This window comes from Coregonus lavaretus (genome assembly GCF_964263955.1).
Source record: "Coregonus lavaretus genome assembly, chromosome: 5".
NCBI classification, from domain to species: domain Eukaryota; kingdom Metazoa; phylum Chordata; class Actinopteri; order Salmoniformes; family Salmonidae; genus Coregonus; species Coregonus lavaretus.
In genome coordinates this window covers 65,402,900-65,419,012 of record NC_139992.1, presented here as the reverse complement: position 1 = coordinate 65,419,012, position 16,113 = coordinate 65,402,900, and the positions used below count along the sequence as shown (strand labels likewise).

The 16,113-nt window shown below is 40.6% G+C and overlaps 1 protein-coding gene across 2 annotated transcripts; it reads right to left on the bottom strand.

Annotated features, from left to right (window-relative positions):
* Positions 1–44: 44 nt before the first annotated feature.
* LOC311129804 (uncharacterized protein C7orf57 homolog) lies at positions 45–15,487 on the bottom strand. Of its 2 annotated transcripts, XM_084162259.1 has the most exons (9): positions 15,294–15,487; positions 15,008–15,060; positions 14,599–14,769; positions 14,246–14,354; positions 13,594–13,690; positions 12,909–12,988; positions 3,117–3,155; positions 1,544–1,644; positions 45–1,179 (listed from the first exon to the last, which is right to left on the bottom strand). In XM_084162259.1, exons 2-9 carry the CDS (start codon positions 15,042–15,044, stop codon positions 1,166–1,168), a joined length of 648 nt encoding a protein of 215 aa, XP_084018385.1. In that variant the 5' UTR covers positions 15,045–15,060; positions 15,294–15,487; the 3' UTR covers positions 45–1,165. The 2 variants fall into 2 exon arrangements, with proteins under 2 accessions (XP_084018385.1, XP_084018386.1); XM_084162260.1 differs by lacking the exon at positions 3,117–3,155 and having other exon boundaries at positions 15,294–15,400.
* Positions 15,488–16,113: the final 626 nt, after the last annotated feature.

The following is a 16,113-nucleotide window of genomic DNA, read 5'->3' as shown; positions in this document are numbered from 1 at the left end:
ACAAATACCTGGCCCAGATCCAAAGAGCATAACTCGACAAAATGTATGTATAATTATTTTTTATGATGAATTACTTCAGGTTGTGTAAAATACAAATGGCCATGCAATTGAAAATTTGTGAAATAGTAAAAAGCCAAAGAAATTGGCAGGTGCACTCAACCATTCTAAAAAAAACATGACTTAAGTTACATAGTTACATAAACACACATCTCTATGTCCTGACACATTTTCAAACACGAGCTAGATTATTACGTAATTTTCACAGAATCCTGGCCATCTCATGACATTCAGGTTCGAAAGGAATTGAGTGTGTACAAATATTTGACTACGTGTGTATCAATAAAATATATTATCACATTATTTTAACTACTTTTTTCTGATATGCCGCATATCCTACAGTCATTAATTTAAGCATTACGGGGGGAAAAGTCTGATTATATTGCATATTCATTTTGTATCCTGTGTCAATTACATCCGTAGAACAACATTTCTACTATGATGACGGTGGTAAAGAGGAAGGAACAATTACACAGTATACGTAAATTCATAGAGATCACAGGTCTCTGTAGCAATGTGGCTATGGGTCACATTTCAACAAATACATGTCTAGATCCCATTTGAAATGGTGATGAGTGCTTCATTGAGCTTCCTTAAGCACACAAAGAGAATGACAACACGCCCACTGTTTCCATGCACAACATTTATTATTATTTTTTAAACAGAAATCTTTATAGCAACCATACTGAGGCACAATAAAAAGACACTTCAAAACAGCAGGCATTTTTAGAGGAGCCCCTCTAAGCCATAGACACCTTTTAAAAGCAAACCATCATTCCAAAAACTACTACAACAGACGAACAAGAGCATAGCTCAGGCTAGTACATTAAGTTAGTGTTAGAGTGCAAATGCAGTTCATTAGCAACAACTTCAGGCACAGAACGGGTCTGTGAGCGCAAACTAACGGATAATCTAATTTTGCAATTGTGTATACTTCTTGGAACAAGCACACACAGGTAGAATAACAAGAGTGCTATAACTCTAACCAAAATTAACTGCTTTAATTGACCTATAGTATATGCGGTTGTGAACAGGCAAACCCTTGTGAAGGAACGTTGTGGAGGTGAACACTGAGGAGTCAGTCGTCCTCCACTGCCTTTGCTCCTTTCTACTCCTTGGAACCTGCAGGCATACACACAGGTTCATTTGAGTGTTTCCCCACACGTTTTGATTTGCCGTCCCATCCCATGATCACTGATAACAATGCATTAACAACGCAAGTCAGGATTAAAATGTTCCCCTGACTGATTTATCGACATGCATATCATCATGTCTGAATGGTTCATGCATTGTTTTTTGGAACTCTACTTCGTTGCCCCTTGTATCAATTCTGTAGATCTGTACTGACTGATTTTGTCCCATAAAAATCAATACACGACTTCATATTCATTCAATATTTCATTAGTTAGTCAATGGGGGGGGTGTGCTTCTGAGCAATGAGACAAATTACCTTGAATTCAAACCACAGTCACTAACAGCTACTTACTTGATGAATGCGTATTGGGTTCCTCTTTCTTGTCCTCTAAATAGCCGAAGCTCAAGAGCGTACCCATGTTGACAGGGGTCGAATTCTGAGATTTCTGAGATCTGCAAGACCAAAAGGCAAGCATTTAAAACACAGCGGGGGCCAAAATGGGGCCTAAACCAAATGCGGAAACAAAACATGAAAATCATTCAGAGCTCTTGAACATTTAGAACTAGTCGAAGGCTCACAACAACCATAAAACTTCAGAACAATCATAAAACAGTGGGAGAATCGGTCAGCTGATGGTAATATTGATACGGTGAAGGGGAGTACACTAAAAGCAAACATTGAATTTGGACTGAAAACACTGACAGACACAGTCAAGCTAATAATTAAATACATGTTTTTATACCATAGAACTAGTTCAACAATATCTTTCAATTTTAACATGTTCTGTTATTCATTATGGTTCTAAGAATTGATTGAATGTGTAGCCGTGGCTATTTGCTATCTCTGATGTCATGCGTTATGCTTAGAAGAGACATCTCTGGTTCATGTAGGCCCATGTGTGACAGGTCATCGTCACAGATCACTGACAGGTGCCAAATGTAAAACAGAACATTTGCACAATGACTTGCATTGTAGAGTAATACTATTTGAAGCTAACGGTCTGTTTGTTGATGTATTGGTTCATAAAGCTAGCAGAGCTGAACGAATTGTGAGGACATCTGTGCTCTTTGATCAGTATTGCAGCCAGGCATGTAGGCATTGGCACATTGAGTTAGTTAGAGGACTCATCATCATGGACATTGCCATTGAGGCCTTCCACCATTTTTAAGTAGTCAACTGGGTGGGGATTCCTATGGGTGGGAGCGATCAACCAATGATCAGAGCATTGTCTACTTCTTCAAAATGGGTTAACTATGGTTTGTAAATGTCTTTAAGCTATAGCAACACCATCTAGTGGCCACAATAAAACAATGACACAAGATTTGGTTCAGGATGCCAGCACTGCAGGTGGTGGTAAATCACCAAAAGATGAAGAAAATGGACTACTTCAAAATGTAGATAGCCTTAATGGCGCTACCCGTGCCGTCACAGACGCCATAATGGGACAGATACAAAGATGTGTCCTTTAACTCTATGCATTGGCCACATCACATGGGCCTTATCCATTCTTTAAAAAGGGTGGGGCAGAAGTTTTGGGTAGTGCAATATTGTATGAGAACTAGGGAGGCCAGATCCAAGACTACCACAGTGAATATTGTCAGCACATTGTCACTCCAGAAGCTTACAGATTTAATGGTGCAATCTGGGATATTTGTAGCCGATTTTGGTCACCAAAATGTATGATATGAGGCCTATACCTACTGATTCTTGAATAATGTAATAACATTTGCATAACATAACTTGCCTCATGAGCTTGTGAGATAAACGGTCTTAACCCTTCATAACTCAAAATCTAATGTTACCTCCATTGTTTTTTTAAACAAGTGCCTTCGTTAACAACGCATAGCTTCAGAAATTGTAAAAACTATATTGATGATATCATTGAATTGCATCCAAAGTATTCTGTAAATGTTAAAATAGTTACTTTTCTTCAGCCCCATCAATTGGTAGCGGGGCTGCTGGGCTGAAACACAAATACAGCAGGAGTGTAGCTTTAATTAACACTCATGAAAACTTGTGCTTGGTAAATGAGCCTACTTTTCACATTTACCACATAACATACAATTTCTCTTCACCCATTTGGTTCCATGGATGAAGAAATACAATAAAAACATCTACATTTTACAGAAGAGGGAGGGCTTAGACTAGCCAATGACATGACATGCACCTCCTCTGTGTGGCTCCCTTTCCCACACACATAGCTAGCTGTTACTGAAATTCTCCACAAATTGTTCTCATAAAACAATAATCTGTACACACTGTACAGTGGGGTCCAAAAGTACTGACATCCTTGATAAAGATGAGCAAAGATGACTGTATAAAATAAATAATTCAAGTAATGAGCTAGTGTCTGCTCAAAAAGATTGGAAATTACATTATTTTATACTAATAAGCCCCAATAATTCAGAGAAATAGACTTTGTTTAACAAGTAATATAAATAGCCCCATAAGGTCAAAGATCCACCACCATATTTTAGAGTAGGTATGGGGTTATTTTCTGCTCATTCATTCTCATTTCGATGCCAAACCCACCACTTGTGTGCATGGCCAAAGAGCTCTATTTTCATGTCATCCAGCAAATGTAAACGCCTGGAGTTTGTTAAACGGCATTGACACTGGGATTGGAACTGGTGCTATGGTCAGATGACATGAAAATAGAGCTCTTTGGCTACGCACACCAGTGGTGGGTTTGGCGTCAAAATTGTCATTGGTATTTTATTAGGATCCCCATTAGCTGTTGCAAAAGCAGCAGCTACTTTTCCTGGGGTCCACACAAAACATGAAATAATACAGAACATTAACAGACAAGAAAATAACTTTTTTTTTTTTTTTTTAAAGGCACACTTAGCCTACATATCAATACATACACAAACTATCTAGGTCAAATAGGGGAGAGGTGTTGTGCCGTGAGGTGTTGCTTTATCTGTTTGCTGTTTATTTGAGCAATATGAGATGGAACGGAGTTCCATGCAATAATGGCTCTCTATAATACTGTACGCTTTCTTGAATTTGTTCTGGATTTGGAGACTGTGAAAAGACCTCTGGTGGCATGTCTGGTGGGGTAAGTGTGCGTGTCAGAGCTGTGTGTAAATTGACTATGCAAACAATTTGGGATTTCCAACACAATGTTCCTTATAAAAAGAAGAAGTGATGCAGTCAGTCTCTCCTCAACGTTTAGCCAAGAGAGACTGGCATGCATAGTACTTATATCAGCCCTCTGATTATATTGAAGAGCAAGACGTGCCGCTCTGTTCTGGGCCAGCTGTAGCTTAACTGGGACTTTCCTTGCAGCACTCGACTGGACAATAATCAAGATAAGACAAAACTAGAGCCTGCAGAACTTGCTTTTTGGAGTGTGGTGTCAAAAAAGCAGAGCATCTATTATGGACAGACCTCTCCCCATCTTTACAACCATTGAATCTATATGTTTTGACCATGACAGTTTACAATCTAAGGTAACGCCAAGTAATTTAGTCTCCTCAACTTGTTCAACAGCCACACCATTCATTACCAGATTCAGCTGAGGTCTAGAACTTTGGGAATTATTTGTACCAAATACAATGCTCTTAGTTTTAGAGATGTTCAGGACCAGTTTATTACTGGCCACCCATTCCAAAACAGACTGCAACTCTTTGTTAAGGGTTTCAGTGACTTCATTAGCTGTGGTTGCTGATGTGTATATGGTAGAATCATCAGCATACATGGACATACATGCTTTGTTTAATGCCAGTGGCAGGTCATTGGTAAAAATAGAAAAGTGTGGAGGGCCTAGAGAGCTGCCCTGCGGTACAACACACTTTACATGTTTGACATTAGAGAAGCTTCCATTAAAGAAAACCCTTTGAGTTCTATTAGATAGATAGCTCTGAATCCATGATATGGCAGAGGTTGAAAAGCCATAACACAAGTTTTTTCAACAACAGGTCCTGGTCAATAATATCAAAGGCTGCACTGAAATCTAACAGTACAGCTCCCACAATCTTATTATCAATTTATTTCAACCAATCATCAGTCATTTGTGTCAGTGCAGTACATGTTGAGTGCCCTTCTCTATAAGCATGCTGAAAGTCTGTTGTTAATTTGTTTACAGAGAAATAGCATGGTATTTGGTCAAACACAATTTTTTCCAACAGTTTGCTAAGAGCTGCTAGCAAGCTTAAAGGTCTGCTGAACCAGTAAAGGCAGCTTTACCACTCTTGGGTAGCGGACTTTCCTCTAGGCTCAGATTAAAGATATGACAGATCGGAGTGGCTATAGAGTCAGCTACCATCCTCAGTAGCTTTCCACCTAAGTTGTCAATGCCAGGAGGTTTGTCATTTTTGATCGATAAAAATAATCTTTCCACCTCTCACACACCACCTTTACAAAATTCAAACCTGCAATGCTTTTCTTTCATTATTTGTTTTTTTATGCATGAATACGATGGCTCACTGTTCATTGTTGGCATTTCCTGCCCAAGTTTGCCCACTTTGCCAATGAAGTAATCATTAAAATAATTGGCAACATCAAATGGTTTTGTGATGAATAAGCCATCTGATTCGATGAATTTGTCTTTCTGCCCATAATTTCATTTAAAGTACTTAAGTTTTTCCCCATCATTCTTTATATCATTGATCTTGGCTTCGTAATACAGTTTCTTCTTCGTTTTGTTGAGTTTAGTCACATAATTTCTCAATTTTCAGTAAGTCAGCCAGTAAGATGTGCAGCCAGACTTATTAGCCACTCCTTTAGCCCCATCTCTTTCAACCATACAGTTTTTCAATTCCTCATCAATCCATAGAGCCTTAACAGTTCTAACAGTCAGTTTCTTAACAGGTGCATGTTTATCAATAATTAGAAGAAGCCATTTTATAAATTCATCAAGTGCAGCGTCTGGATGCTCCTCATTAATCAGACCAACAAATATTTGTAACATCATCCACATAAGAGTCACAGCAAAATCTTTTGTATGATCTCTTATACACTATTTTAGGCCCAGCTGTTGGAACTTTGGCTTTCCTGGATATAGGCACTATATTGTGATCACTGCATCCAATGAGTACGGATACAGCTTTAGAACAAAGTTCTACAGCAGGGGTGTCAAACGTCCGGCCCGCGGGCCGGATCAGGCCCGCAAACGGGTTTAATCCGGCCCGCGAGATGATTTTGTAAAGTATAAAAATGCACTGCAATTTTTCAATAAAATAAACTGCTGTTCCAATTGCGTCCACTGGATGGCGCAATAGCAATTGTGTTAAGCAAGCAAACTGTTTATACCGGGGCAGAGCAAGTACGTCAAGCACGTGCAGCCAGTCCGGATGAGCTACTTTGTTTTGCCCGCGATATTTATTACGGCTTCTACTTTTAACATTATGTGCTTTGGCACCCTCATTGCCCCAATATGTCTCTGTCAAAAAAGAGAAAAGTGGACGCAGAGTGCAGAGTGTTCCAAGAAAAATGGTCATCCTCCTATTTATTCACGGAATTCAATGGGAAAGCTGTATGTTTGGTGTGTTCACAGCATGTTGCAGTGCTGAAAGAATATAACCTTCGTCGCCACTATGTGAGTCTTCATGCCGACAAATATGACAACTTTCAAGGACAGCGGAGAAGAGAGAAGGTGAATGAACTGTTGGCGGGTCTGAAGAAACAGCAGTCTGTGTTTACTCACAGCCGAGACATCAGTGACGCTGCAGTGAAAGCTAGCTAACTCATTGCTAATGAAATCGCAGTGGCTTCAAAACCATTTAGTGAGGGTGAATTTGTAAAAACATGCATGATGAAGGCAGCGGAGTTTGTGTGCCCTGAAAAGCGTCAGGCTTTTGTAAATATCAGCCTGACAAGAAACATAGTTGCAGACAGGATTTCCGATCTTTCAGTGGATTTGGACAGCCAGTTGAAGCAAAAAGTAAAGTCATTTATTGCGTTTTCGGTTGCAATTGATGAAAGCACGGACATTACAGATGTTGCACAACTGGCCATTTTCATCCACGGAGTTGATGACATATTGACCGTCACCGAGGAGTTCGTGGAGTTGGTGCCGATGACAGATACAAGGACAGCAGCTGATATTTTCACCGCACTCGTCAACGCGCTGGACAGGGTCGGAGTGGACTGGTCCCGTGCTGTCAGCCTGGCTACAGATGGTGCGCCCTCAATGATCGGGAAAAAAGCAGGCGTTGTGACAAAGTTCAGAGAGAAAGTGCAATCTGCAAATGGAGGACGTGATTTTTTGACTTTTCACTATTTTGCACCAGGAGGCTTTGTGTTGCAAGTCATTAAAGATGGATAACGTCATGAAGGTGGTCATCCAAACTGTTAATTTCATCCGATCCAGAAGCCTGAATCACTGTCAGTTTGACAGCCTTCTCAGAGAGAAAGACCACATCTATGGCCTGCCATACCACACTGAGGTAAGATGGTTAAGCCGAGGTGCTGTGCTGAGGCGTTTCTTTGATTTACGAGAAGAAATGGAACAGTTCATGGAAGAAAAGGAGTGTTAGAATTTCATTCCGCAGAATGGATGCAGGACCTTGCATTTATGGTGGATGTTACAGAGCACCTGAATAACTTGAACAAACAGCTGCAAGGGCGCAACAAAGTTGTCACGCAGTATTATGACAGCATACGTTCTTTCAAGTTGAAGCTGTCATTGTGGGAGACGCAACTCGCCGGTGGTGATGCAGCTCACTTCCCCTGTCTGAAAAATGTGTGCGCGACCCAACATGTGGCAGACATGAAGCGGTTCAAAGATAAAATAACGGGACTGTTACGGGAGTTTGAGCAACGCTTTCAGATTTTTGGTGAACTGGAGAAAGACTTCAACGTTTTTTGCTCGCCATTCACCGTGAATCCCTCTGATCTGCCCGTCAGCATCCAACTTGAAATAATAGACTTGCAGCGTGACTCGGATTTGAAGGGCAAATTTGCCGCAGCTGGCTTGGACACATTTTATCAGAATCTCTTGCCAGGTTACCCCAACTTGACAGCCCTCGCTGCAAAACTGTTGTGCATGTTTGGAACCACATATCTTTGTGAGCTAGTTCTCTGTAATGAGCATAAATAAAACAAAGCTGTGCTCAAGGCTCACGCACAAGCACTTGAATCACATCCTGAAGTTGGCTGCCACTCAGGATGTGACGCCTGATATTGATGTGCTGGTGAAAGCTAAAAGATGCCAGGTATCAGGAGTCAAATAAACTATGCAACCCCACTTAAAGTGCTGCATGAGACACCCTGATATAGTTCTGTGATCTGTGATATACTTCTGTGAATCACTGAGGCATTGTGTGTTTGTGTGTTCTTTGTCCTCAGAACTTTCAAATAACTTGGTGTTTTATGATTAATAGTGATGTTGTGCTTTTGGACACACTGTCCTCAGGCTCCAGCTTTATGTTTATATGTTTTTATGTTGATGTGCTATTGTTTTTAATTGATTTTATTTGTATATTTAACCTATTCTTGACTCTGTGGTTCTTGCACTTGTTTGGGGAACAGGATTTCATTATTTTTATCTACATTTCTGCCTGAGAAATGACACCCTGATATAGTTCTGTGATCTGTGAAACAGTTCTGTTAATCACTGAGGCATTGTGTGTTCTTTTTCTTTAGAATTTTCAAATAAACTTGAGGTGTTTTATGATTAATAGTGATGTTGTGCTTGTACTATTTTGGACACACTGTCCTCAGGCTCCAGCTGTATGTTTTATGTTGATCATATTAAAACAAAGAAAACTATCTGAAGTTGTTGTTTTTAAGTTATATATACCATGATTTTACCGGTCCGGCCCACTTGGGAATAGATTTTCCTCCATGTGGCCCCTGAGCTAAAATGAGTTTGACACCCCTGTTCTACAGTATTAGTCAAAATGTGATCGATACATGTGGATGATCTTGCTCCTGTAGTGTTTGTAAACACCCTGATAGGTTAATTAATAACCTGAACCAGATTACAGGCACTGGTTACAGTGAGAAGCTTCCTCTTGAGCAGACAGCTTGATGAAAACCAGTCAATATTCAGGTCCCCAAGAAAGTAGACCTCTCTGTTTACATCACATACACTATCAAGCATTTCACACATATTTAGAAAAGGCTTTAGATGTGCCAAGTGAACCTGCAACCACAACACTTCAATAACACTTGACATATGATCTTCTCTAAGCATTACAGGGATATGGCTCTGAATATATACAGCAACACCTCCCCCATAAGCATTTCTGTCTCTTCTATAGATGTTATATCCTTGTATTGCTACTGCTGTATAATCAAATGAATTACCTAAGTAAGTCTCAGAAATGGCTAATATATTAATGTTATCTGATGTTAGCAAGTTATTGATTTCATGAACCTTATTTCTAAGGCTACATATATTAATATGGGCTATTTTCAGCCCTTTCCTGGGTAGCTTATCAGAGATAGACATAATACTGAAAAGAGAAAACAAAGCAAAATAAAAATATATATACATCCAGCAGTCCATTAATCAATTGGTATGTGTGTGTGTGTGTGTGCTGCGGGGTTGAAGCTACGAACCCATAGGCTTGGCTCTCTCAACCCTTCCAGGCTTCTGGGAGGGAGGGTGGACAATGAGCCTGTCATAGCGGATGTAAGCAATGTCCCCACGTGCTCTGGCAGCTTTCATGGCTGGGATAAGTTCTTTCCTCTTCTGGCGAACAGCTTCAGGATAGTCCTCGTTGAGGAAGATATACGTTCCTCTCAAGTTCTTGGCTCTTTCCAGAACAGCTACCTTGTCGTTGAACCTCAGGAACTTGACCACTATCGGCCTGGGCCTGTCACCTTGGCCGGTGGTGGGTTTTCCCATCATGTGGGCACGCTCCACCTCAATCTTCCTGTGATCCATCTTCAATTTCTCAAAGACAATTTCCCTCACTTTGTCCTCAGACTCCGTCCAGGTCTCATGTGGAGATTCTGCAATTCCGTCCACAACCATGTTGTTCCGCCTTGATTGTCCCTCAAGTCTGATTTATCCGTCATTGTTATCATGGATTCACACACAGAACTGATGTCCTCTCTCAATGACTTACAGATTGCTGTCATCTTGTTGTTCTCCTGTTTCAACTCATCGAGCTGACCCTGGGAGAACTGCAAACTGTTCTTCAGGTCCTGGACCTCTCTGGTCAGGTCGTCCATTATTTTATTAGTTGAATACACCAATATTTGGACTAAACACTTGAAGCTATTTTCTTGTTGTTGTATCAACTGCTTGTAGAAGATTGAAAACAAACAGCAGGGATCTAGACAGCCACAAACCCGGAACAATCCGCGGTCCCAGCCACAATGGCTAACCGCATCGCAGGCTGCGTTCAAGCCCTCAAAAAAAAAAACAGCTAGCTTGATAGGCAGTTAGCTAACTTTTCAAAACAACAAAACCGAGCTCTCCCTCGTTCCTACGTTCAGAGAGTCATCTGAGCCCCTGTATGAGAACGCATGAGCAGAAAAGACTCCCATACCTACTGTAAAATATGGTGGTGGATCTTTGATGTTATGGGGCTATTTTGCTTCCACTAGTCCTGGGGTAATTGTTAAGGTCAACGTCATCATGAACTTTACCCAGTACCAGGACATTTTGGCCAAAAACCTGGTTGCCTCTGCCAGGAGGCTGAAACTTGGCCGCAAGTGGATATTCCAGCAAGACAATAACCCCAAACACACATGATATTTAATATTAAATCACATTTTCCAATAATTTGTTCTTAGGAAACTGATCAAATGCATTTGCTGCCAAACAGAAACACTGTGCAATAGTGGCACTGCAATTCAAGTGGGAGGGGTCTGGAAGTCATAGCCAAAAGACAGTGAAATAATTTTCTGTAATTTTGGCATGAGGCCGCATATGGCCAAACAATGTTTTTGTATATGCATGGATAATACAATTGTTTAATATTTATAATATTATACCGTGCATTCGGAAATAATTCAGACCCCTTGACTTTTTCCACGTTTTGTTACAGCCTTATTCTTAAATGGATTTTTTTTTAAATCCTCATCAATCTACACACAATACCCCATAATGACAAAGCAAAAACAGGTTTAGACATTTTTGCACATTTATTACAAATAAAAAACAGAAATATCTTATTTACATAAGTATTCAGACCCTTTGCTATGAGACTCAAAATTGAGCTCAGGCGTATCCTGTTTCCATTGGTCATCCTTGAGATGTTTCTACAACTTGATTGAGTCCACCTGTGGTAAATTCAATTGATTGGACATGATTTGGAAAAGCACACACCTGTCTATATAAAAGGTCCCACAGTGCATGTCAGAGCAAAAACCAAGCCATGAGGTCAAAGACATTGTCCGTAGAGCTCCGAGACAGGATTGAGTCGAGACACAGATCTGGGGAAGGGTACCAAAAAATGTCTGCAGCATTGAAGGTCCCAAAGAACACAGTGGCCTCCATCATTCTTAAATGGAAGACGTTTGGAACCACCAAGACTCTTCCTAAAGCTGGCCGCCCGGTCAAACTGAGCAATCGGGGGAGAAGGGCCTTGGTCAGGGAGGTGACCAAGAACCCAATGGTCACTTTGACAGAGCTCCACAGTTCCTCTGTGGAGATGGGAGAACCTTCCAGAAGGACAACCATCTCTGCAGCGCTCCATCAATCAGGCCTTTATGGTAGAGTGACCAGGCGGAAGCCACTCCTCAGTAAAAGGCACATGACAGCCCGTTTGGAGTTTGCCAAAAGGCATCTAAAGATTCTCTGGTCTGATGAAACCAAGATTGACCTCTTTGGCCTGAATACCAAGCGTCACGTCTGGAGGAAACCTGGCACCATCCCTACGGTGACGCATTGTGGTGGCAGCATCATGCTGTGGCGATGTTTTTCAGTGGCAGGGACTGGGAGACTAGTCAGGATCGAGGCAAAGATGAACGGAGCAAAGTACAGAGAGATCCTTGATGAAAACCTGCTCTAGAGCGCTCAGGTCCTCAGACTGGGGCGAAGGTTCACCTTCCAACAGGACCACAACCCTAAGCACACAGCCATGACAACACAGGAGTGGCTTCGGGACAAGTCTCTGGATGTCCTTGAGTGGCCCAGCCAGAGCCCGGACTTGAACCCGATCGAACATCTCTGGAGAGACCGGAAAATTTCTGTGCAGCGACGCTCCCTATCCAACCTGACAGACCTTGAGAGGATCTGCAAAGAAGAATGGGAGAAACTCCCCAAATACAGGTGTGCCAAGCTTGTAGCGTCATACCCAAGAAGACTCGAGGCTGTTATCGCTGCCAAAGGTGCTTCAACAAAGTACTGAGTAAAGGGTCTGAATACTTATGTAAATGTGATATTTCCATTTTTTAATTTTTTATAGATTTGCAAAAATTTCTAAAAACCAGTTTTTGCTTTGTCATTATGGGGTATTGTGTGTAGATTGAAACAATTTAATTAATTTTAGAATAAGGCTGTAACGTAACAAAATGTGGAAAAAGTCAAGGGGTCTGAATACTTTCCAAAGGCACTGTATATCATTCTTTGTATCCTCACAGTATAAAGAATCCCATATCATTAACAATCAGTAGGAATTACATACTGAAGTCATGTGTGTTTGAAATCTCTATTTCTATTTGACATTGATTATTTGAATGTAAATATATGACTGAGTCTATTGTCAAGTTGCCCAAGCTGTCTGGAGAGGCACAACTCCGCTGTGCATGAAAAATAGAACATTGCCATCTTGTGGATGTATGGTGCAAATATTTCAAAGGGGGTACTCACGTTTTCTTGAAATTGCCTGCTGCCTCTTCATTCTTTCCTGATGCTAAGGACAAGTTCTCCATTTGGCTGTTGGGAGATATCTGACAGCAAAAACAAAGTGTCTTGAATAGTAATTTATCATCTGGAATCATGTCAGGATTGAACTGAGATGAAAGATGGATGGAACAAGAGATGAAACCCCCTATTTCAGTTGGTAACGTTGGCCTCTATTGGACATACTAGGTCACTTTCTACTCTATCCATGCAACTGCAAGAGAGGAATCTTATAAATTTAGAATAATTTAAATATGGTAAATGTCAGTGACAATTTGATGCTAACCAAATACATTTCAGCAACAATGGTGGACATAGCCAAAGATAGTGGTAAAGTGGTTGGTTATACGTTTTCAGGATACGGTAGGTGTTAAGTCTGAGAACTCTATTAATTGTTAGCTAATATTATTATTATTTTTACTGCGCCAAAAACATTTAGCTTTTCATGATACTAGGCAGGTGATATAATGCTGACAAAAAAGGTAAATGTCTGAAATAGATCAGTAAATCTAGATCCTCTAAACAGGTCTGTCTGCATACTGTACTTCGAACAACTAAGAATAAACTATAAACTCAATTTATAGTAGCACAATATGAAGGGTGAAATATTGTTACAGTTGCTTTAGGAAATTGCAAGGATTTCTCCCTTCACCTTCTCTTTGTCATCAAAGTCCCTTTCCCAAGTTGACTTATTATCACTCCCAAAAGGAGCATTAGTTGACATGTAGTTTTGGAAACTCTCAGTTGGGCTGGAAGAAAGAAAAATGGACAAACAACCCATTATACTAATAGACTTAGCTGGTATAACAGGGCTGCGTTCAGCAGGACTCAACGGTGTGCAATGTTTGATACAACGGACGTTCTGAACGACCAGTTGAAGAATGTTGTGATGATAACGGTGGCCCAGAGGGCGATCATGTATGCATTACAGTGTGCTGCATGAGTTTTCAAATGGTGACCACACCCATATTGATCTGGCCACACTTCGCCACCTCCACCAAAAGGGTGCAAACATACAAAGGCTGTTGAATTAAAGTGTGCACTGTTTGTGGGAAACGTGTCATTCGGTACAAACCATCACGCAACGTAGCAAAACGTTTAATAAACTGAACACACCCCTGTTTTACAATGGGGTACATGCCATACAACCACAAACAAATATGCATTTTGAATTATCAATGCAAACAATCCAACTTGGCCTAGCCAAGTAGGCATAAAATTACTAGCTAACAAACTGCCTGCACAAATACATTTTATTTATTTATTGCAGACTGTCATTATTCTCCTTTTAAATTTGCCTTTACCTTGCTTGCTCTTTAGCTTTTGGAGATCCAGAGAACCAGTTAGGAGCCTTGTAAGATGACGCAGTGTTAGGTTTGGTGTCCAAGTTGGTCTCCTCATGCCACAATAGACCTGTAAATGATGAGAGGAACTTGGCTATTCATTTTGTATACTAGCTATTTGCTAGTTAGCTAGCTAGCTAGCTAACATTAGTGGTCTCGCGTGGCCATCCTTCCAATTATCTGGATGGGGTGTGTCCTTTTCCTATCGACACAGATAGCTAGATATAACATTAACTGACTATTTCCACAGATGAAAGAATATATAATAATAATAATGTGTGATATTTCCATTTAAAACAGAATATCGTTTTTACCCCTCTGTCCTCCTTGTTTAGCCAGTTTAGTATAAGCAGAATCGGACTCATTAACTCCCGTACGGCGCCCTTTACCCCTCTCCTCAGGACCATTGTTAGCATCTTCAGACAGCCCAGGAATCTGGGAGGTCGGGGCAGCTTTTGTTGAACAATCATCACCATTGTTAACGCCTAAAAACACAAACACAATGTTATGTCTCGCTTCAAGCTCGCTAGCTACTTCAACTAAGACCTTCACCTGGTACATTTTTAGAGGCGCTCGTTTAGCATAAGAGCTGTAACGTTAGCTAGCCAGTTAGTTAGCTAGGGTAAGTAGGGTGGGCCTACAGATAGTACAACGGTAACAGTTAGTTAGCTTTTTTTTATTAGTGAACTTTGCACATTTGATGACCCTCTGTAAGTTACTTGCCATTGTTGTTTTGTTGGCGATCTGTGTCAGTGTCCATGTCTACTGTTGTCTTTCTGATGGAAAAAGAACGCAGTACATTGTCATCCTTGCCACTGCTGGCCAAATGGCTAGCTAGTTAGCTACCGTTAGCTTAGCAATAAGGCGTTGCCAGCTAGCATTAGCTAGTTCGCCGCTAGCTAACAGTAACAGTATAGGTGTTCGCTTTAGCACAATGATGTAAGTGTAGGTAGGTGGGTAACCAGCAAGGCAATGTGGTGTTGAAGAATCATTGCAAAACATTACTTACATCTCCAGCTATACAGCGGTTGCAAATCTGGACACTGGCAAAGAGCGCGGAGAAAATTGAGTATGGGTTTACAGCTAGCTTGCAACGAGTGACAAGACAAACGTCCGACTGTGCCCAGCAGACTGTGCCCAAAGTTTTGTTACCATGGAAACAGGGCTGGAACGTTGACATTTTAGGGACGTCTTCAAGAACCGCTTGTCGTGAATGAGTTTAAAAACAGAAATGATGTGAAATTCCTTTCAATCAGAGCTGAGATTATTATTTTTATTTTAAATTTTTTACTGTTTATTAAATGAAAATAAAGATATTGAAATTAGGAATAATCCACCCAACCTGTTAAACAGCCATCACTAGCACAGAGAGGCTGCTGCCTACATACAGACTTGAAAATCATTGGCCACTTTAAGAAATGGAACACTAGTCACTTTAATAATGCCACTTTAATGACGTTAACATATCTTGCATTACCCATCTCATTTGTATATACTGTATTCTATACTATCTTAATAATGTTTACATATCTTGGATTACCCATCTCATATGTATATACTGTATTCTGTACTATCTATTGCATCTTAGCCTATGCTGCTCTGACAATGACATTGCTCATCCATATATTTATATATTCTTATTCCATTCCTTTACTTAGATTTGTGTGTATTAGGTATTTGTTGTGGAACTGTTAGATATTACTTGCTAGATTTTGCTGCACTGTCGGAACTAGAAGCACAAGCATTTCGCTGCACTCACAGTAACATCTGCTAACCATGTGTATGTGACCAATACATTTGATTTGATTTGAACCCTTTATTTGCAAGTT